Consider the following 22657-nt stretch of genomic DNA (forward strand, 5'->3'; position numbering starts at 1 on the left):
GTATCAGGGTGTGTTGAAGCAGGGAAATGTCTAAACCATTCAGTAAACCAAAACTCTTATTGAGAAAATAAGCAATAAAGGAATCACAAATTTACAAAAACAACATGTGCAACCAGGATGTCGAGCCACGCTGCAACGTTTAAAAAAACGTGTAAACATTTTGACTAAATTATCATCCATGCCACCCTCTAAAATGAAAGATTTAAATTTAAAAGTTCCTTACCTTTCACTGGATATCAATCTTGCATGAAGGGATCTGCGCTTTGCAGTCCAACTATCTCTGTCACGCTGATATTAAAAGCACTTTATCTCATTTCCTCGTCTCATTCTGCAACCCGCATTCATAGGTCCGCTGTCAATAAAATCAGCTGGATGTCAGATATAGGTTTATGAAAATGGCAGGCAAAATGCTTTGCATGTGCTCCTATTTGTTATGACTACGTCACGCTAAAACCACCAAACCCATGTATCTAAGAGAGACACATACATAAGCAGCATAACTGTGAACTGAGCCTCTTCTGCAAAAGAGCAAAGGAGACTGTTGCAAAAAATAAAAGACACAACTGCATGACTGAACAGCTCTTCTAGAGATATAGACATGTCATTACAAAAATGAACTAAAAAACTCTGGAAGCCAAAGACATGAGTGACTCACCTGTTCTACAAGATACAGCAACAATTAAATGCTCTTAATCTTCCACAAATATTGAGCCCCCACCTCAAAATGAATAGATAAGATCTTTTGGAGTCTGAGCCAACACTTCAGGGATCAATCTGATTATCCAATCACAGCGTGAAGAAGAGAGTGTGGAGGCTGAGGATCTCCCCCTGGATTCTGTTGTGTCTTTTGTTTGGCCCCTTTTTAAATCATTAAATGTATGAAATAACTTTAGGTTATTAACTGAATGCAATGAACATGGGAAAGTAAATCAGTGGTGAAATAGGAATTTAAAGGTTAATGCCGTGGGTCAGAAATACAGAGCAGAATGGAGTAACATGGAGGACGTGTTGTGGCAAGCCGTCATCCATTCACACTGATTGGCAATGATGCAACAAACCTATGGTGCCAGATGGAAAATCGGCAGTAAACAACTGATGCAACAGTCCTGAAAATCATATCTGATTAAATTTGCTGTAATAGTGTGTAATACGTTACACAATGCTGACGCGGTTCAAGGTGTTTGTCTGTCTGTGATCGCTTGTACGTCCTGATTCGGATTTACAATCTGGACTTGGCAGGTGACCCCCGACCTTCTGTGTGACACTTACTGTGTACAGAGCACTGAACAAATTAACAGTGAACACTCAGATACAAATTACACACAGGCTACAACAAAAGCCTGTTTATTATTCTGTCATCCATCACTTCTTCTCCTTTACCATCCTGTTAATTGGTGTTTGGCTGCCATGTCTGTTTAAACAGCTTTACTGCTTAACCACCCAGTTTTTTTTTTCTTACCTTTGTGTTTCTCTGTCTGAACTTATTTGCACTAGAATGTCCAGTCTTAGTACAAGATTTACCCACTGATCTAAATAGAGTTGGAATAAGCTCCTAAATGGGAAAAAGCAGGTAAAGAGATCACCTCTGCACTTATTGACTTTATGAGCACAAGTATTTTTTGGTGCAGAGACATAACGGCAGATGTTATACAATAGAACAGGGGTCGGCAACCCAAAATGTTGAAAGAGCCATATTGGAGCAAAAACACAAAAAACTAATATGTCTGGAGCCGCAAAGAATGAAAAGTCTTGTATAAGCCTTAGAATGAAGGCAAATGGCGAAAGGAGAAATGTTGAGAATAAAGTCAAAATGTCGAGAAAAAAGTTGAAATGTTGAGAAAAAACTCGAAATGTTGAGGAAATAGTCAAAATGTCAAGAAAAAAGTTGAAATATCAAGAAAAAAGTGGAAATGTCGAGATTAATGTTGAAGTACAATCTCGAGAAAAAAGTGGAAATGTCGAGAGAAAAGTGGAAATGTTGAGAAAAAAGTCAAAATTTCTAAATGTCGAGATCAAAAAGGAAAGGAAAAAGGAAGAAAAAAAGAGAAAAAAAAGGAAAAAATAAGAAAAAAACAAGAAAAAAAGGAAAAAAAAGAAAAAAAAAGGTAAAACATTTTTGAAAAAGCTCCAGGGAGCCACTAGGGTGGCGCTAAAGAGCCACATGCGGCTCTAGAGCCGCGGGTTGCCGACCCCTGCAATAGAAACAATGATTTACTTCTGAAGGACTTTTTGTAATAAATAAAAACAGCAAACAAACAAGACATTATTACACTGGCTTTTTCAGATCTTTTTCCCTATTTTAGGTCCGGTAACCGTAATACAGTTTAGTTATCATAGCTCAGATAGTTCACTACACCATAGTTTAAGTTTCAGACAGACCGGCATCGAAAAGTAGAAATACAAAAAGAGAAGCAACAGAACGGTTGCCTTTAGAAAAAGGTTAAATTCTGAGAATGTATAAATCTTTTAATCAGTTTGTGTAAAAGGTATTACTTTTGCAAAAGCGACAACAACACCAAAAAACAAAGGTGAAAATCTAAGTTTTTATTCGTGCTTGGGCTTGGTTTAGCGGTAATCTAATTTACCTGTTTCAAACTGAACCGAGGCAGCTCTGTTTAAAAACACACACACATACAGAACCACAGTTTCTACTGTTTTATTTTTAAACATCGCTTGACATTTTTGTTCTTTCTGTTGAAAGCAGAAGGAAAAGAGCTTCACACGTAATGTAGTCTGAGCAGCAAGTTAAAGTTACAATCAAACAAGTGGGAAATAGACATGTGCAGACATCCCAGCAGTACCAAAGATTTATAACAAAATCACTACAACTTCTTTTTTCTGCCACCCTGCCAACTAAATGCTTATGTACACGTGTGGGGTGGCTTATACCTTTCAAAAGTCTAAAACCATCTGTTTCCAGCCTGATGCTGGTTAAAAGAAGATCTGTACAAGGAGAATAAAGGTTTTAATATTGGTGCTAACATTTAATCTCCAGGATCTAAATCTCTCCAACGGACAAATATTTTGAGTTTAAAACATGATGTTAACTGTAAAGACATGCAAAGGATTTTTTTTTTACCACTAGCTAGTAAAAGGACCATTAACTGTTGCTGTTTGTGACGTAAAATCTGAATCATCTCCCAACACATTCACCATCTACCAAACCTGTCCTCCTCAACTTTCTTCAACATGCAAACTTCCAGATTCCTCTTAACCATATCTCTTAATTTCTTGTTCAACTGTTGAACATGTCAGTCTTTTTTCTTTTTTTTTTTTCATACAAGCACTGCAGCCTTTAAAGTTTTCTCCCAAAGCTGCGTAAGTGACTCCATGTGAGAATTCAAAAATCCAAAATCAGTTTGGCCACACAGCGTGGGTAAATACAGATTGAGCTCATGAATGAAAAACACGTAATTATCTGTAAAATTCACAGCATGCGGGTACGCATGCTGCTTTGTACTATTTTCTGCTTGTCACATCCAGATAATATCCATCCTTCCATTATCTATACCTCTCTTTGGGTCAAAGGAAGGGTGTAACTACTGATATCAATGCAAAAATAATCATAATTACAGGAAAGTCAAAATCCTCCTTCACCCTGTTGGCCTCAGTGTGAAAAGAACAGGAATTCCAGAGCCTAGTTTTTGCTTATCACTCCAATGCTATTCTGGAGCGTTTCCTAAATAAAAACACATCTTACACTGATGTTGTGTAGGACATGTGTGAAAGGGCAGACCTTAATCTCTGGATAAGGTCAACAGTTCATATGTGGAAGAAGAACTTAGTAAATGTCTCAAGGAATTATATATACTGATATAAAATACAAACTGGTCCGAGGATACATCCTCTCTCAGTGTTTGAATAAAATGCTTAAACTTGGAGAAAACATCTGGGAAAGATCTTACTGATTACCGTTTACATGGAAAAGAGGGAGAAACTAAAACATGGGGGCAAACTGTCTCTTATGATGCATAAAGCAATGTACCAAACTTTTTAAAATAGAAAAAAAGTCACCAGTCACAGCAAGCAGCTGATGTGCAGCTGACGTGTTTTTACTTGCAGGAGTATGGCCTTTATTTCCAATAGTAGCGCCCACCCCCCTCCCTCCCCCCGGAGTACAAAAGATTATTTTTTTGTGCGATTTTAATGTAATTATGGCAAACTTGCCATGAATTTCAAGTTTCTCTGTTCGTTTTGCAGCTGAGCAGCAGAAGTACAATTAACAGTCTTTTGGGAGTTTGGAGGGGAGATGCCACAGGTGATGCAATCTGCAGAAGAAATGGATGATTGGGATCATGAGACCCATCCAGTCCATGAGTGTTCATGTCTTTTCAGCCTAGCAGGAGTGTTTCTGCAGGAAACCTGAAGGTAACCAGTAAAAGAGTTTTCATCTGGACTCCCTCGAATCTCGTCGGGTCATACAGGTAGTGCGTGCTTTGATTTGGGGTGGAGTGGTTGTAGTTTAGGGCGAATGGCGTGTTAATGCCATAAACGTGTAAACTGGAATTACTTTCTGGATTCCTTCACACCAGCATAGTTACTGTGACGTGACATCATGGCGATTCCTCGCTGGATGTGGAGTTTAAAGATGGTTTTGGGTGGAGTGGAGTTGTTTTCAAATAAAAGTGGAATCCATGGTGCTCGTGTCTTGCGCACTACGAGCTCGAGCCTCGAAAAGCTGTTTTATCAGCGCCGACTTCTCCTGCTCCAGCTGGGTGATCCGCTCACTTTTCTCCGTCACCTCCTTGAAGATAAAAAAGGAAAAAAGTACTTAAGTGAAAGTGGAGGAAAAACAAAAGAGCAGTACTTTGGCTGATGTAATGGATGACTGTGCTGAACCTGAGTGAGAAGCCGATTCTGGTCCTTCAGTCTCTGGATGGCTTGAGGAGGAGCTGCGGCCGGGGGCTGGGAGTTAACGGATGGCGCTCCAGCATGAGCACTGCTGGGTGAAAATGTCTGCTGGGAAAAGAGGGAGCGATGGTAGACAGAACCACTTTTACACACCAGCTCTGTCACAGTTTACATGTCTAACTTTGTACACCAAGCTTCCTAAAACAACTTTGTGAATTTGAAGGTCAAATGTGTGTTTTTCTTCCAAACACTATTTTGAGAATTAAAATTAAATCATTAAAACCTGTGCCGTTTCCAGTATTTGAAAGAAACAAAAAAAGCATTTATTTATGGTCCTTTATTTATGGTCAAAATAAATTGTATGGCACATCAATAACTGATCACAGTCATCAAGTGGATCAATAATAAGAATTCTTTTAGCCATTTTCAAGGGATTTTCTTGGAATTTATAACATGTAGCCTAAACAAGAAATCAGTCAATGGCCGGGTAGCTCTCTACAAAACTAACCTCAGAGCACATGAAATCAATCACCAAGAGATTCTTGACCCAAATATCTTCAGCTGTGCAGCAAATATTCAGATCCTGTGATCCTGACAGTTTCAGTTTGTGTTTAAACTTTGCAAAATGGAGCAAAGTTCACAGAGGAAAAACTGAAAATCAATCACTAAATAAATCTTTTCAGCCACTTATCAAAAGAATGTTGCTGACATGTGTCTAGCTGTTATGTTTTGTCCATTCTGTTTTCATAAAACAACTTTAAAGTGGTCATATTATACCAACTTTCACTCATCTAGTTTCAATTTCTGGCACCTTTAGAGTACATTTACACCCAGCAAAACTACAAAAACCTGCAATTATTATGTCAAAAACTGAAAATATCAAGTCAAAGCTCTTCCTGAAAACGAGCAGGGTTCCTCATTAGCCGAAGCTTGCTGATGAGCAGCAGCAAACGGCTCACATTTTCTTATTTGTGCACACTTGTGTGTCTTAAAATGTTGATCGAGTCAGAAAATATTTGCAGCTAAGAACTATAAATGCTAATAATGCTGTTGGGCAGCTAATTTTGACTGTCGTTACCAAAATGATGGCTCTGTTGGTGTGAAAATTAAGTAAGTGAAGTTGATACCTTCTTCTGAGAGATGTGTTAGTGATTTTTTTTTCTCGTTAGAGTGAGATAACAAATAGAATTATATTATCGAAACTATGGCCATGATGTTTGCACTAAATACACACATGCTCCAGCTGCCAAGACAACCCAGACAGTTTACTTCAGACTCTCAAGCTTTTAGCATCAAAACAGGACACAAATGATCAGCTTTAGTCTTTCAGTAACTCCAGCAGAAAAACTGTGTCATGAAGACAACAACACAGATTTGACCCTTTATTTTTTCCTCGGCTCTGCTCATGTTTAAGAGGATAATTGGTGATGATAACAGAGAAAAGTCCACACAAGTCTCTGGCTTCCCCAAAGTGATCTATGCTCTATAATTTGTTAGTAGAGCACGTATCACATAAAAACGATGGAGCATGGGAGTTAAAGGAGACATAACGAGAACAGGAGCCAACAACAACTCCTTCAAGCAGTATTTTAATAAGGTAATAAGGTAAAAACATCTGTATGCATTTAACACTTACCACTCCAGCGCAGGAAATCAGGTCATTAAGGCAGCGGTTGACGTCTTGTAATTTAGGGATGAGAACATTCATGCGACTCTGACTGGCTTCAGTGAAGAAGTCCTGTTAGAAAACAAATAAATAAATAAATAAATAAATACATACAACTATAATTAGAGTGAAACTTCAGAACAACAAGGCCTTTTCTTCTTGCAGAAGTTTCTCTTTTGTATTTTGTAAGTGAATTTTATACAATTAAAAATATTTTAAAATCATTGCAGCATTTAAGTTCAATTTTAACTCATCAGTCGGACTTGTTCCTTAAATGCATTTCACTTTTGCAAGTCCTGACCTTTGAAGGGGAAAAAAAGGAGTAATGGGGTTTTCCGTTAATGAGGCTTCAGTGGATACCTGTCACATCTTCTTCAAGATCTTTTCCAGTCAGATTTGCCTGTTTAGAAAGTGCTATGACTATTTCCACCAGAACGTTTCTTGGCCTTTCAGATTTAACTTTCATTGTTTAATTACGTTGCCACGTGAGAACAGAGCTTAGAAAAGCCAATGGATGCTTATTGCTGGGACAAGCTCTGATGAGTCAGAACATAAGATGTAAAATATGAATCATCTGGCCTAAACAGGCACCGTTTTTAAAATCATCAACAGTTTATGTTTGAAGCAGGTTTTTAAACATGCATTTGGCTGCTTCAGTGCAGTGTTTAAACTGACCGTGCAGTGGGAACTTTGTCCAACCTGTCGCTGTCTCTCTGTAACATTGTGAATCTGGCCCTGGTACCATTCTCGAGCCCGCTCCACCACCTCCAGGCCCGCCAGCAGGGAGTCCTTCTCTTGCTCCAGCTCCTTCATTTGCTTCAACTGTGTGAGGTGAAAGTTAAAATGAGGATATGTTGTGACAATAAGGGAAAAAGGATACAGTGGGAAAATATAAACAAGAGGAAGAGAACAACTTTCACTTATTGACATCCTGTGAAAAGGGAACAATTAATTTCCATCGCTAGAAGAGTTTTCCGACTGCTGCCAAGACTAGATCTGATCCTGATGTGGCCTGCCAGCAGTCTGCATGCTAGACAAATGCCCGTCTTTTCACAGGGGCATCTGCAGCGCGCTCTTTTGTGCTGGCTGGGACAATGGCGCCACACCAATTGCAGCGACCTCACTCACATCCTGAACGTTTAGAAGAGCAACGAGTCCAGCGCCATGGTAACCGCGCAGCAACCTTAGAATGGGGTAAACACTGACTCTTCTTTAACTGCAGCTTCCTCAGTACATGTGTGTTTGTGAAAGAGTGCAAAGGAGAGAACTGTGAGAGAACTTGCATGTGTGTGAGAGTGTGTGTCTGCAGCCCAGCAAGGCTGTTTTGAGTTGTGCTGACCAGGCTGTCCATGCGGCTCATTGCCACAGTCCAGGCCTCATTGCTGGCATCCAGCCACCTTGTGTGTGATTTTTCTATCCACCCATCGCTCCATCCCTCTGGCCCTGTCCTACTCACTACATCCCCTGATCATCCCTCATTCATCAAGAGAAATGTTGCAAACACAGACTGACAACAGATCAAAATCAGAGCCAGTAGCATTTTTTTTTTATTGTATTATTCTTCCCCAAAAGCCTGAAGAGAGTGTACACAGATGAAGGGAAAGAATCGTGAGGATTCGTGTCTAGAATAAAGTATGACCAGTGTCAGGCTGTGTGAATGTGGGCCAGAGGCAGAAAAACTCACCGTTTAAAATGACAGAAAGGGAGCAAAGAAGAACAAAACAGAGTGTGGAAGCAGAACGGTGAAGTGATGAATGGTTATGGAAAACTGTACATGTGTGTCTGTGCTTTTTTCCCTGTTTGAATGGGCAGCCGTGAATACACACGAGGGTCGTACAATAACATGACACCGATTGCACAAGCTGTTTGGATGAAAAAAAAACAACAAAAAAAAACACAAAGAACTTTACAGCGCTTCGATCCTGGTCTACAAAGAACTGTGGGGTTAAAGCATGACGCAATAAACAAGTCAAAACTCTCCAAAGTTAAGAGAAGGAACACAAAAGGCAAGCGGATGAATTATCTGAAATGGTTATGTTGTGAACCTAAGAGCAAGCACTCTTATATCAGAGGCTTTTTGATGAACATGTTACATTTTATATCCAAAAGATATTCAAGTTAGAGAAAAGAAAAACAACAACCACTAAATCACTTCAGTTGATAAATATTTTGCAACTTTGTCGATGAAATTTGGTGAAGAAGCATGTACATTTAGGGGCTCAGCAAAACGTGTTCCTAAGTGTCCTAAGCAATGCCACTAAAATAATTTCCGAGCACAGAAAATAAGAGTGTTTACAAGGATGCATTTATAAATATACAACAGTGCAACCTACAGTTGCAATACTACTCACAAAATGCTCTCAAAGACAACCCTCAGTGATCACCTCTCCTGTTCCTGCCACATCCATCTCTCCCTCTCGTCCTACTACTCACCCAGAGAAAAAAGTGCAGGGCCTTGCTGCTGTAGAGGCTGCTGCTGAGGGGGATGAAGACAGTGGTGTAAGCAGCCCACACAGCTGTCCAGGCTGGGCTGGGCGGGCCGAAAGAGTCCTCTCCCTCTACCAGGCCCCTGGGCCCGACCCGGCTCACTACCATCAGGGCAGCAGCGGGCCGAGTCGGCCTGGGTGGGAGGGACGGAGGGAAGGGGGAGGAGGAGGAGGAGAGGGGCAGGGATGAAAGGAGAAGGTGGGGAGTCGGTCAGGCAGCCTCTCAAGACACAAAGGCCAAGGAGGGAGAAGAGACAGAGACGCGACAAACACGAAGAGAAAGGGAGAGGAGGTGAGCAGGGAAGAGTGAGAAATGATGAGGAAGGGGGAGAAACAGAAAGTGAGAGGAGGCATGAGCTCCGGGCCGGATGGTGGGAGGGACAGAGTGTGAGGGGAGGCACAGGGCACAGCGATGGGAGGAGAACATGTGGGCCAATTGGAGATGAAATAACCTAAACTGGAAATTATTTTAGTACAACTCCCAAGTGTTTTCACCTCTTTTACAAAATAAAGAAAAATATTCAGACAAATACATTTTCTCCTCTTAAGCTTTAATCTTTATTGTAGCCAATCAAAGTTTAAATTAGTTGCCTGCATCTCTCTGAGTGTTTAAACCTCTGAGCTTCCCCGGAAATGTCTCTTTGATGCCATGCCTTCTGTTTAGTGTGATTCTTTTTTGTTAAAATTAAAGAAAAATGCCCCAATGTACTTTACAGAAGAAATATTAGAAGAAACATAGTATGCCCTTTTTATGTGTTTTATATAGAGGCATTAATGAAATATCAAAATACCACAAAGATACAATACAAAAGCACTCTTTTCAAACATATTTTAAATCTCTCTTCATAGCAGCTGTTTTTTTTAGGCGCATGGAAGAATGACACTCCTAAAACTCTTTCTTGGAGAGTGCCTTTTGAACCAGGTGTTGCAGACCCTAAACTTCAGAGGTACAGTACAACAAATGCAGTATAATGTGGTACTGGATGCAACAATGTGGAAGCTGGATAATTGACCACTCTGCTGGGTCTGTAATGCGCCTGCACTCCGCAAATCTGAAACACACCACTGAAACACCTATAGCTTAGTTTAGTAAACTATACAAACATAAGCTTTGGTCATAAATTGAAAAGGATTGTCTTTTACACATCAACACATGTTCAGAGTAGCCCTCAAACCTGAGGACAGAGTTGTTTTATGCCAGAATTTTCAGACTTTCAGCAAAATTAATCAGAACAATAACCAAAGTATTTCACAGAATTATTCATTTTAATACACAGCAGAGAAAAAGTCATGTCAAAATAAACAAATTAAAAAAAAACAGTGATTTCTTATTTATTTTATCCCATTCGAAAAACTAATTGTCAAATTTTACACTTTTCTTTCACTTTAAGTTGCTGTAAATTTGTTGAAATTATCATATTCACCGCTGTCTCTTGTTACACGTCTTCTAATGTGATGCCCATGTGGAGAAAGTTTGACCCTAGTTTCTCCACCAGGCACAGGGACAACTATTATAACATTAAAAAGCAACACAGTTCTCTCACAAATGTAGTATATATTCTAGTATCTTATGTATTATTTACCAGAGATTATAAAAAGGTTTATGACATATTTATTACATTTGGAAACTTTTCATCTTGTCATTTAAATGTAACATAACAACTTGATATTCTGTAGACACGAGTTGTCCTCAGAGGACCACAGCCAGGTCCTAAAGAGGCAAAAGGCCATTTCTTGACTCCAGTTTAAGGGTTTTTTAATTACAAAAATGTGAGGTGGGATTAGGATTCTTTTTCTGTTTATGGATGCAGTTTGAGCTAATCTGTCCTCATTCAAGAGATGCTTTAACAAAAGTAGCAATGACAACCTGTGTGTGAGTGTGTTTTTCCACTAACCATTCCATAGTCAACTCCATTGGAAATGGTGTGCCTCCTCTGCTCTTCCCGACTCCGCCCGTGTCGTCTGGAACCACCTGAAAATCCTGAAGCTGATTCACTCTGAGACCTCGGTAAACCGGATTTTACAACACCTGCACACAATGTGAAGGAGACAGTTTCAGCAAGACGGTGTTGAATGCAGCCTGTAATTCCTCCTGTACCAACCTAGAAAGCTCTATTGCCAAAAAGTATGATAAAACAAACATAAAAAAAATGTAAAAACATCTGAAAATCAGTTTCACTCTAATCATTGTGAACGTTTTGTTGGAAAATAATATACTTTTTACCAGTGTGTAAATAATATTGTTTTAGATTTGGACTTTAAGGTTACAATAAGACTGTGTGTCACACATCTGCACACCATGTTGAATTATGCATTTGTCAAACTGCATTAACTACATTAAGGCAGTTGAAAAAAAAAAAACCCTGTTATAATAATAAACCATAAATATAACAGACTATTTATATAAGAGATGAGTATTTATGGCCTTGGTTGACTTTGTGATAGCAGCAGGAAAACTTCTGCTGCTGCTTTATACCACAGGAGGGAGCTGGAACCCTTAAATGTGTCCTGTATCTCTTAAACAGGATGATTTTAATTACAGTGAAGCAAATCAGTTCTGATAAGTATTGCCCAACTGATTATTTCACTAAGATGAGTTCAGTGAAGATGAGGAAACTACATTGAGTAAATGCACACATGACTCTGAATCCCACTGCCAATAATATGTCTGACATTTCTCCAACTCAAATTCTTATTTCAAAAGTCTGCGTATGAATTTCTGAATATTTCTTCCATTTTTCTGAGATGTTTCTGTCACAGTTAAAAGATAGTGATCTTATGAAAGGGACGTTTTCTCCAAGAGACCAAAAATAAACATGTAAAGTTTTGCAACTCATCCAGATATTTCAGGATGTCTGCTGTATTCAGGTATTTATCACCATCCGTTTTTTTAATTTTATTTAGGTGCCCAGCACCAGCACTCTCCTTAGACAAGATAAGCCATGGTGAAAGAGAGAGAGAAAGAGAGAGAGAGAATGTGAACGTTTGGAGTGTGTGATGAAGTTGGGGATGTTGGGGAGGATTTCACTGCTGCGATGATTCAGTGAGCTCTGCTCTGTCTGCTTTAATCTGGACTAATCCAACAGGGTTTAACAGCACGTGAGAGACTGTATCATAGACACTGGTGTCCATGGTGGTCAGCATGTAATACGCTCATAAATATCTGGCACCTAAACTTCAAATCAAGGCAAGTTTATTTGTATAGCTCATTTAAACAAGGCAAATCCAGGTGCTTTACATGATGAAAACATGAAGAGTAAAGAGAGAAAGAAAGATTTTGAGTTACAATGCAGTGGCATAATATAGAAAAGTTAAGACAAAGCTAAAATTACAGTGTAGTACTGAAATTTGTTTTTAACCTTAATTTAAAGGAACTGAGGGTTTCAGGATTCCTGCAGTTTTCTGGAAGTTTGTTCCAGATCCGTGGACCACAAAAGCTGAATGCTGCTTCTCCATGTTTGATTCTGATTCTGGGACACAGAGCAGACCTGAGAGGTCTGGATGTTTGATTTAGCAACAACAAGTAATATTTAAAGTATTTTAAAGTCTAGAGAAAGTCTGAGATACAGGGAGCCAGTGTAAGGACCTCAGAACTGGAGCGATGTGGCCCACTTTAAGGTAAGATAAGACTTTATTGATCCTGCAGAAAATTCTTAATACCAGCACTGTGGTTCTTCCACAGTCACACAGTATTTATGTGGATGTCATTGAACACCTTGACACTGGCAATTGCAGCGCTGTGGTGAGCATGAAAACCTGGCTGGAAGATGTCAAAGCAGTTGGTCAGAGTTAAGAAGATATTTAACTGTTGAAACACAATTTTTTCCTCTTTTTGTGTGCCTTTTACATAACATCTTTAAAGGTATTGTGACATCATTTTTAACATGCTTTTAACACTATTAAAAGTCTTGGCCAACATCCCTCAAATGTGTCTAAAAGAGTGTAACAAGAAAAACTTCACTCTAGTACTCCATTCCTGGCTTTTTATGACAGTGTTTTTTTGCGCCGTGAAAAACGGGTCCTTTTCCCCCTTTCCTGTCAATCATTGCCCCGCTCCTCCTCCAAACCTCCTCCAACCAACCGCTACACACTTCTGCCGGCGTCTCCACACACACGCGCGCGCACACCAAACCACAAACACCGACACACAGCCCAGACAGGGCGACTACAGCCCGGGGATGAAGTCCAACCGGGACCAGAGGACCGGGACCGCAGCTCCCCGCGAGCAATACGCTCACAGCGGCGTCGGAGAGCTAAGCCGGGAGCGACAGGCGAAGCATGCACGGAAATCCAGCAGGGCGAAGCAGACAGTCCACAGCAAACAATCATAAAAATAAAAGGCATGCAAGCAGCAGTGTCTCCTTATCTTAAGTCCAGTCAGTGGCCGCGGGTCTTCTTAGCAGTTTTCCTCCGGTGATTAGAACAGAAGAGGCTCTAAACAGCTCCGTGTTAAGCCTGATTTATGGTTCCGCGTTAAATCGATGCAGAGTACGGTGTGCGTCGCCGCGTAACCCTACGCCGTAGGCTCTGCGTCGGTGTAACGCGGAACCATAAATCAGCCTTTATGGTGCGCTGGAGAGGAGAGGAGGCAGGGAGCTGGGTGGAGGGGGCGGTGATTTAGCGGGTCGTTACGTAACGACCCGCCACCAAACCACATGCGCCGTTTTTGCATAGTTATGCGAAAAAATCCCAGAAAGCACACAATACACTGAATGTTAAAAGTTCGTTGTTTTTTGGGTGTAATTGATGTCAAGACACCCAACAAAACAAACGAAAAATGTGTTTTTCATGTCACAATACCTTTAAAGATTTGGGTGGGGGTTGGGGGTGGGGTCCCTGTACTACCTCAAGATTGCAAGATCTCTTTGTTTTTTCTCTTCGGTATGTTTTGTAAGATAACACAATTTTGATACCATCTGAACCTACACCAGCACAACCTTCAGTGGGGGGTATTTTTGTTTTTGTTATGGTTGTGATTTACATAAATGTATCGCTGTTACTTTTATATTCATTGTGAAAAATAATAAAAGAAGATCTGAAACAGAAACACAACTTTTTCGATAACCTTATTGATGAACAGAAGATTTGAGATGGGTCTGTAATTTTGCATTAGCAACTTGTCTAGACACCTGACAAAAGGGGATGAGTTTACTATTTGAATCAGATCAGATACCATGATGCCAAAACGTTCTTTACGTTGTGCGTAAAATATTGAGACAGCAGGAGAATGAATGTAGCTGATCCACAATATCCTCCAAGTTTTTGTAGTTGATTGGGTAAAATTTTGTCCAATTTAGTTTTGATTAGACACAGCACTGTTCCTGGTCTAGATATTGATGTAGTGACTGCTTTTCATTGTAAATGAGGGCTCGCCCTCAATGATTTTTCGAGTTTAAATAAAGATATATAATTTTCAAATCTTCAGGATTTTCTCAGATGTTGGGAAATTCCTTGCAGGCCTTTGTAGAGTGGAGTTGAGATGCTACTGACACAGTAGCAAAGACAAATATTTTTAGTGGGAGCAATGGAATCAATAATATGTGAAATTTTAGAGTGGAAGTTATCTAATTATTCATTTACTGAGTTACAGGACAGAGTGGAGGTGGTAGAGTAGACTTGGTTAAAGGTTTCAGTTGAGTTGCCCTTAAAAACAGGTTGTTTTTTTTTATGACTACTCTTTGAGTGGCTACTCGAGTGGATGGAAACTGTGCTTTCAAAGAAAACAGAAAAGTAGTCAGATAGGGTGACATCAGTCACTAAGACCTTGGAAATGCTAAGACCCTTTCTGAAGATCAAGTCCAAAGTATTCCCCCATTTGTGCATTGCCTGTTTCACATGTTGAGTCAAACCAAACCGTTTTAGCACATCACATATAGTTCTTAAGCCGCTCTGTCTTGGGAGTTGTCATCCTGGATGTTGACAACTCCAATAATGATTAAACAGTTGTAATTAACACATATTACAAACAGCAGGTAATTGAAATCATTGTAAAAGTTTGCATTGTGTTTTAGAGGCTTGTAGACATTCATAAAAATGGCTTGAGACAGACACTTTAGCTGAACGGCCAGATATTTCAAAAAGCCAAATTTTCCCCACATGACCTCACATGTGATTACTGACCGTTTCAATTTACAACAATGAGCATTACGATGCAAAAATGACAAGCTACAATCTTCTGTGAAAGCTTTCTATGGAAATGTGGAATCTGCCTGCTGATGTTTGCACCCATGCAGCCAGACGAACATTACTGAAGCAGGGCCTGCATGCTGTGAAGAACGTCCCTCTCATACTTGTCCCAGATGTGTTCCCACAAAACTCACAACTGACTAGACTTTTTCCCTTCTTTTAATTTTATAGACCTGGGATCCCCCCAGATGAGTCGGACGAAGTGGCTAACCTGCTTAGACTACTGCCCCTGTGACCCGACCTTGGCTAGGCAGTGGAAAATGGATGGATGGATGGATCATTTGAGAGACTTGGCTCAAAAAACATACAGCTGCTGACCAGAACTAGCCTTTGTGTCTGACAAGAGAACCCCAGATTAATTTCAGGAGGGATTAAGCTAAAAGTGAAACATTTGGCACATGAAGAATACAAATATGCAACCTGCCGAGTTCAGGACTCTGGATTGTACTGCTTATCCTGCCAATGAGGGACAGCCTCTCTACAAATGGGATAGCACTAACAAACTTGCAAGTTTCAAAGGGGAAAATGGATGAAGAGAGGATGAAGAAAATTGCATGTTGTCTTTAAGAAATTCATGTCAAGACTACAAAAAAAAAAAGAACAACAAAAAAAAAAAAAACTATCTCCAACCATTAATGCAAAGATTTTAACTGTGGCAAGTTATCTGGTCCAAAGTTAATAATAAATAATACTTTAAATGTATATATTCTTACCTTTATCGGTTCAGGGACAGAACCATTTTTCTGTTATATACAGATTACACAAATGCACTGGGCCACTTCAGCCAATAGGGACCCCAACGCTGCAAGCTTAGCCTCAAAATACAGTATTTGGGGTGAATTGAAATGGCCCGTCTTTGTTTGCCCGCAGCTAAGCCTCTATAGTGATAAATGTGAATAAACGCATTTAAGTGAGTAGCTTTCATGCTTAAAAATGTAGTCTTTTGAGTACCTTTTCTACTTTTGTGCTGCCATCTAGCTCATCTAGCCTAAGCAAAAAATGTATAAGTCAGCCTGTTATTTTTATTTTGCAATCTCACCTTAAGATCTATAATTTAAATTTAAGCTTAAAAAATCTGGTTTGTTTTATTCTTAAGAAAGTGCAACAGATTGATGCATCTCCATGAATCATTTTCAAAGTGTTGAGAAGGATTTGAACTTCCCTCATCATACCACAATTTAATGAAATAGTGGTCCCCAAACAGAATCTTACACAAAGCTCCCAACTAGCCATAAACACCCGCAGGTACGGCTGTAATGAAATGAATGGCAGCATCTTAATTTAACCATGTATTGTGTCTATCTGTGTGTAAACCACCACTGTCCTCAGTACCAAAGGTTTAAAGAGTAAAGGCCCTGGGGGTTTGACAGAGATAGTGAGACTGTATCTATCATTATCGCAGCAGAAAGGCTGTGACTGTGCAGAGATGAAGCAAACTCAAACAGACTCCAGCTGAGTGTGCTGATGTGTGCAAGTACGAGCCAGAAAGACAGAGATTGTGTGACTGCTCTGCTAGCAAAATAGAGCAGTGGGCCTGTGTGAAAGTTTGGACATGTAAATGAGCAGCTGCTCCTCCAAGGTACATCCAACACATCCAACACAGGAGTAAATCAGCCATCTACTGTCCATCAGATGGAGGGCCATCTCAGGCCACGTTTACACGTAGCCGGGTATTTACAAAAACGGATATTTTCCCCTCTACGTTTTCAAAAATATCCTCGTTTACACGGACCCGCATGAAAACTCTGTTAACGTCATGCCAGCCAATCAGAATCCTGGAAAAAACATCAACAAATGACACGTGTAACTTCCAGTTAAGGCTGATTTATGGTTCCGCGTTACACCAACGCAGAGCCTACGGCGTAGGGTACGCGGCGACGCACACCGTACGGCGCGCATCGCCACGTACCCTACGCCGTAGGCTCTGTGTCGATTTAACGCGGGACCATAATTCAGGCTTTACTTCCAAGACGGAACGAGAGTCTTTCGTTTGGAGTGACAGAGAAGTGGAGTTACTTTTAAGTGTGACTTTAGAATATAAAACAGGTAAAATACAAGAAAATATTGACGGTGGCCAAACTAATTGTAAACACAGGTCGCACACATGGCGCTGGTGAGTTTCTGGTGCATAATGTGACGTTCTGAAGCTTAAATCTCCGTTTTCCTCCGTTTTCCTCTGTTTAGACGCAAACGTGAAAACTGAGTTTTTGAAAATCTCCACTTTGGCCGGAGTTTTCAGAAATTATCGTTTTTGGGGGCTTTGAGCTGCGTTTTCGTGTAAACGAACGGCCAAAACGCATGAAAACGCCTCCGTTTTTGCTCCGTGTAAACGGGGCCTCAGAGAAGACTGCCCACTCTCCAAAAGAGAAAATATCAACATGAATAAATCTGAGTTGTCTGACATGATCGGGCGTTGCCTAGGGTTAACAGCAAATGGTTCAACTGAGGACTAAAAGACTGAAGCAGACATTCAACAAAGCCCTGTTTAAGCTGTGACATAATACTAACACTCGAGAAGTGTCTAGTCAAAATCCAACTGTCACTTTCATTGAACCTCACTGAAGTTAGGTTAAGGACTACCTCCACTGTTACTATTCTTAACCACCAGAGAGGTCCAGCTGACTTGACTAATGCAGACATATATAAAACTTGGCAGATATTATTCTCTTGTTTGAACATGATGCTTCAGGGAATCCAATTATATCGTTATAATAGGGACATGAAGTTGGTACGGGCACAGTGGACTCATCAGCTCAATTATGCATGTAATCAAATTACTTTCTATTTCTCTTTCAGCCAATTAATGCCCTTGATGAACTGGCGACCTGTCAAAGGTGTGTCCCGATTCTCACCCAATGAAATTTGGGATTGACTGCACCCCTGAAATGACCCTGAATGGGGTGAACTGGCACGGGAAACAAATTGGATGGATGGATGGATGGATGGATGGATGGATGGATGGATGGATGGATGGATGGAATTAAACTACAAGGGGGGTGGTAGTCTAGTGGCTAGAGCTGGACTTGGGTCTGGAGCCCCAGAATGGCAACCAAGATGAAGCCCCTTTGGCCCCTGAGAAAGGCCTTAACCCTAATTGCTCCATGGTGTGTGTCTCAGACGTAAGTCGCTTTGGATAAAAGCAACTGCTAAATGACAGTAGTAGTCGTAGTAGTAGTAGTAGTAGTAGTAGTAGTAGTAGTAGTAGTAGTAGTAGTAGTAGTAGTACAAGCAGCTGAATTGTTGGATTTTAGGAATTATGAGCAACATTTAACCACTATTAATATTCTAACAGCTAATGAGTTACTGAAGTCAGATTTTGCAAAAATGGAGTTCGTCACTGCAACTCCAACTGAAATACAGATCTATAATTTGGTTGATATTAGGCCTGTGTGGAAAAAAAAATCGATTTTCTGATTCTAAATCGATTCTCATTCATTCCTAAAAATCGATTTGTATGTCTAAAGATCGATTTATTTATTTTTAATTTATTTATTTTTTTTCATCATTACATTTTTGCCTGGTGAACTTTAATCCCAGTAGTCACATCATTTAAGTCACACATGCGCGTGGTGTGGAACTATCAAACAATGAACATGGCGTTGAAGATCAGCCGTAGCATTAACAAAACTCCTGAACTAAATGAACTTTTCTTTAGAGAAAATGCTAGACATTTCAGGTTAAATTTCTAAATGTTATACTAGTTATATTAGTTAGTATGAAGTTCATATTATGTATATTTACTATAGCTTGTTTGGTTGCTCTGTTATCGGACAGGGACACGGTCATGAAATACCTGAAAAATGCCAGGTGCTTCATGGCCAGCTGTGTGTCTGGTGACAGAATAAATCAGACAAACTAAAATAATTTGTTTACTGCTTGAGCTGTTGCAATTTCTTTCTTTTTTTGCACTTTAAATGTATATTGAAAGGCTTATTTGAGTTATTTATTTCTTAGTTATTTCACAATAATTATTGTGAAATTATTATTTCACTAGTTATTTTACAGTCATATAATTCAGGCAACACTAACCCAAATCAATATCAAATCGGATCGAATCAAATGGTGATAATCGATTCTGAATCTTAAGAATCGGAATCGAATCGATTCTTGACATTGATATAGGTTTCAGTTTCATGGAATCCTTAACAAAAGGAAATAAACAATGCCAATATCATGCTTGCATGCATTTGGTATAGTATACATCAACTATCTGGATACTGATAACAGTTATCTTTGGTACCGCGGTTGAATTGGTTTGATATTGGATATTATGAATTCAACACCCATAAAACTTGTGATACATACCACTGATTTTGGTCAAACCACTTGTGATGTGTTCATGGTCATCTAGACTATATATCACAAAACAGTAATTATTAAAAAAATCATATATATGGGCATATATATGGGCTGATTTAATGAGGTTTAATGAATTCAACACCCATAAAACTTGTGATACATAACACCGATTGTTTTCATTAAACCTCATTAAATCCGCCCATACTATGATTTTATAATAATTACTCTCTTGTCTAGATGACCATGAACACATCACAAGTGGTTTGACCAAAATCAGTGGTATGTATTACAAGTTTTATGAGTGTTGAATTAATAATATCCAATATCAAACACTTGTTTTGAGTAAAGCTGCCCAGCAGAGCCACTCACATGGTTCGGGGAGCTGCGGCGCCTCCAGCGCCAGCGCCTCGGCGGCCCTGCCCGCGCCCTGCTGCGGCTGCGGGGGTTGGGGAGCCTGGCCCGGGTCGGCGCGCTCCAGACTCCGCCCGGACCTCTCCGAGCCCGCGTTGTACCGCGCCTGTCCACAAGCGGGGAACCCTGAGCCCTCCTCCGCCCTGGCCCGGCTCTGCAGGGAGGACGCCCGCTGGGTGTTGGTCCCGTTGCTCGGCCCCAGAGGCCGGACCTTGCTCTCCGCCAGTGGCGTCAATTCAGTGGAAGCTAAGGTATGGCAAAATTACGAGTCACAGAACTGAACTAGAGTATCAATCAACACGTCCAGCAAATACTAATCACAGAAGTCTGCCATGGAGCTTAGAAAATTTGAACTTTTTCAAATGCAGTCTCGCTCACTGCAAAAACTCAAAAAAAAGGAATATTTGTCTTATTTCTAGTTAAAATGTCTAATTTTTAGTCAAAAAATCTCATTACACTTAAAACAAGAGTCATCACCAGAAAAATAACTTGTTATTTTACCATGTTCACCTGTTTCAAGTAAATTTTCACTTGAAATAAGTAGGAAAATCTGCCAGTGGGAGAAGATTTATCTTCTCATTACAAGCAAAACAATCTTGTTCCACTGGCAGATTTGTCCACTTATTTTAAGTGAAAATCTACTTGAAACAGGTGAAAATTGTTGTTTTTGAGTCTTGTCTTAAATGTAATGAGATTTTTTTTGACTAAAAATTAGACATTTTAACTAGAAATAAGATAAATATTCTTGTTAAGATTTTCAGTTTTTGCAGTGTAAAATAACTAGTGAAATCGATCATGTTGTTCTGATTTGCTTTTGTAGTTATTCTATATGTATTAAGTAATAGAATAAAATCAATACAAATTAGGGCTGTTCGATTAATCGATTTTAAATCGTAATCGCGATTATGTAATTAGAACGATGTTAAAACGTGAAAATCGTAAAATCGATTTATCACTTTTTTTTAATTTATTTATTTATTTATTTATTTATTTTTTACCTTGTCTGCACACATATTAATGATTGATACCATATAAATGATTGATGGAAATACCTCTCAATACCTGTGACAAGTGCCCCATGGGAGAAGCTCTTTAGTGTAGGAGGGGGCGTTGTAACATGCCACCGGGCATCCCTAAAGCCAGATGCGGTAGACCGGCTCGTGTTCCTTGCAAAAAACTTGCAAATGTGAATAGCAAATGTAATGACTGACATTACACACCTCTACCTCCTTCATGGGTTGCAATGCATTTTTATTTAGCATGCAAAGACCCAGTTTAGTTTAATTAGAAAATGTCTTGTTTTATTTAATTGGAAATATAACTTACTGTATGTTTGCAAACTTGCTGATTTGCTGATTTTTTTTTCAGAGATAAAACGTTATATTTTTATATTTTTCAAACTTTGCTCTTATTAAACCAAAAATGAATGAATAAAGAGTTTTGCACTTTATTCATTTATTTTTGGTTTAATAAGAGCAAAGTTTGCACTTTAAGCCCAATGGGGCAAATGTTCAATAAAAAAACAGCATATTTAAAATCATTTCTTTCCCTTTTGTCAATTCACAAAATAATCGTAATCCTAATTGAAAATCGGATTTTGAGAGAAAAAAATCGAGATTTTATTTTTGGGCAAAATCGAACAGCCCTAATACAAATAGACACAGAGTAATTCCATAAATGTATTAAAAAAACAAACATTTACATTTTCCCTTGAAGCCCAGGTGTAACGGCTGCCGTACCTTGCCATACTGAATTGCCGCCCCTGCTCTCCGCCCAGGCGGCTCTCTGCGGTTGCACGGCCGCCTGGGCTTTGCCGTTGACGCTGTTCTCCGGGTGGAGCATGGAGAACCGCAGCCCCGCCACGAACCGGTCAAACGTGAGGCAGCCGTGCGGCGGCGTGACCCGCCTGAGGCAGCCCAGCACCCCGCCCGGCAGCGCCCGGGTGTCCGCTCCCTGCCAGCGGCTCTCGATCTCCGAGATGTGGACGTAGCCCCGGCCGCTGTCGTCCAGGATGTCGAACAGCGTCCGCAGGCTGAGCAGGAAGGCTCTGGGCAGCCCGTCCGTGGAGAACTCCGCCTCGCCCGGCGGCATTTTGCTGCTTTTGAAGCCGTCCACCGAGCCTTGGATCATTTCTTTCCTTGGCCCAACTCTGGCATAAATCCCCGACGTCCCGTTCAGTTTGCAGCTCGAGTCAGCCGCTATCAAAGCCATGACGGTATCGATCACTCCCACTTATCATTCAAAAACAGCAAGTTACCTTAATCAGAGCTACTATGCAGTACAGAAAAAGCTGAAATATAAAACGAGTAAACACAAAAACGTGTCCGTGTCGAGTTATTTTGCCTCCCAGGTGTCGATAATTCAAGGTTTAAATCACTTTCCCGTAAAGCTCCTCGGAGCTCCTCGCAGGACTTTTCTCTTTTCTCTGCTGCCACGCACCGCCCTTCAAACCTCCGTGCGCGGCCGTCCCGGGAACGCTGATTGGCTGCAGCTAGCACGAGCTCAGCGCTCATTGGCTGCGGCCTGGTGTTGGCTCTAGTTTAAAGCATGAATTATGGTTCTGCGTTAAATCGACGCAGAGCCTACGCCGTAGGTTACGCGGCGACGCGCAACGATGGCTCTGCGTTACTGTAACGCGGACCATAAATCAGCCTTAGGTTGTGCTTTTGTTGTCAGCTAATACTGCAGAGACGTTATTCATAAAGTCTGTATTTTATTATACTCGACTCCAGAAAGCGGTCACCTTATAGCCTCTGAG

General features: G+C 40.3%; 1 protein-coding gene across 2 annotated transcripts; it reads right to left on the bottom strand.

The window, feature by feature from the left end:
• Nucleotides 1-2578: 2578 nt before the first annotated feature.
• On the bottom strand, nucleotides 2579-22309 carry sapcd2 (suppressor APC domain containing 2). 2 transcript variants are annotated; one of them, XM_061734118.1, is made up of 7 exons: nucleotides 21639-22309; nucleotides 19858-20145; nucleotides 10899-11032; nucleotides 7193-7339; nucleotides 6488-6589; nucleotides 4840-4956; nucleotides 2579-4744 (listed from the first exon to the last, which is right to left on the bottom strand). In XM_061734118.1, the coding sequence occupies exons 1-7, from the start codon at nucleotides 22108-22110 to the stop codon at nucleotides 4616-4618; spliced, it is 1389 nt and encodes a 462-aa protein (XP_061590102.1). In that variant the 5' UTR covers nucleotides 22111-22309; the 3' UTR covers nucleotides 2579-4615. The 2 variants fall into 2 exon arrangements, with proteins under 2 accessions (XP_061590102.1, XP_061590101.1); XM_061734117.1 differs by having other exon boundaries at nucleotides 4840-4959.
• Between the last annotated feature and the right edge of the window lie 348 nt (nucleotides 22310-22657).

This window comes from Cololabis saira, chromosome 11, assembly GCF_033807715.1.
Source record: "Cololabis saira isolate AMF1-May2022 chromosome 11, fColSai1.1, whole genome shotgun sequence".
NCBI lineage: Eukaryota > Metazoa > Chordata > Actinopteri > Beloniformes > Belonidae > Cololabis > Cololabis saira.

Excerpts from the sequence above, each read along its gene's own strand:
- sapcd2 (XM_061734117.1), bottom strand. The coding sequence starts at position 22,110 with ATGGCTTTGATAGCGGCTGACTCGAGCTGCAAACTGAACGGGACGTCG. Across the intron at positions 20,146-21,638 it reads CGGCAATTCAGTATGGCAAG|CTTCCACTGAATTGACGCCA; the intron begins GTACGGCAGCCG and ends GCCATACCTTAG. Across the intron at positions 4,960-6,487 it reads TGATTTCCTGCGCTGGAGTG|CAGACATTTTCACCCAGCAG; the intron begins GTAAGTGTTAAA and ends CTCTTTTCCCAG.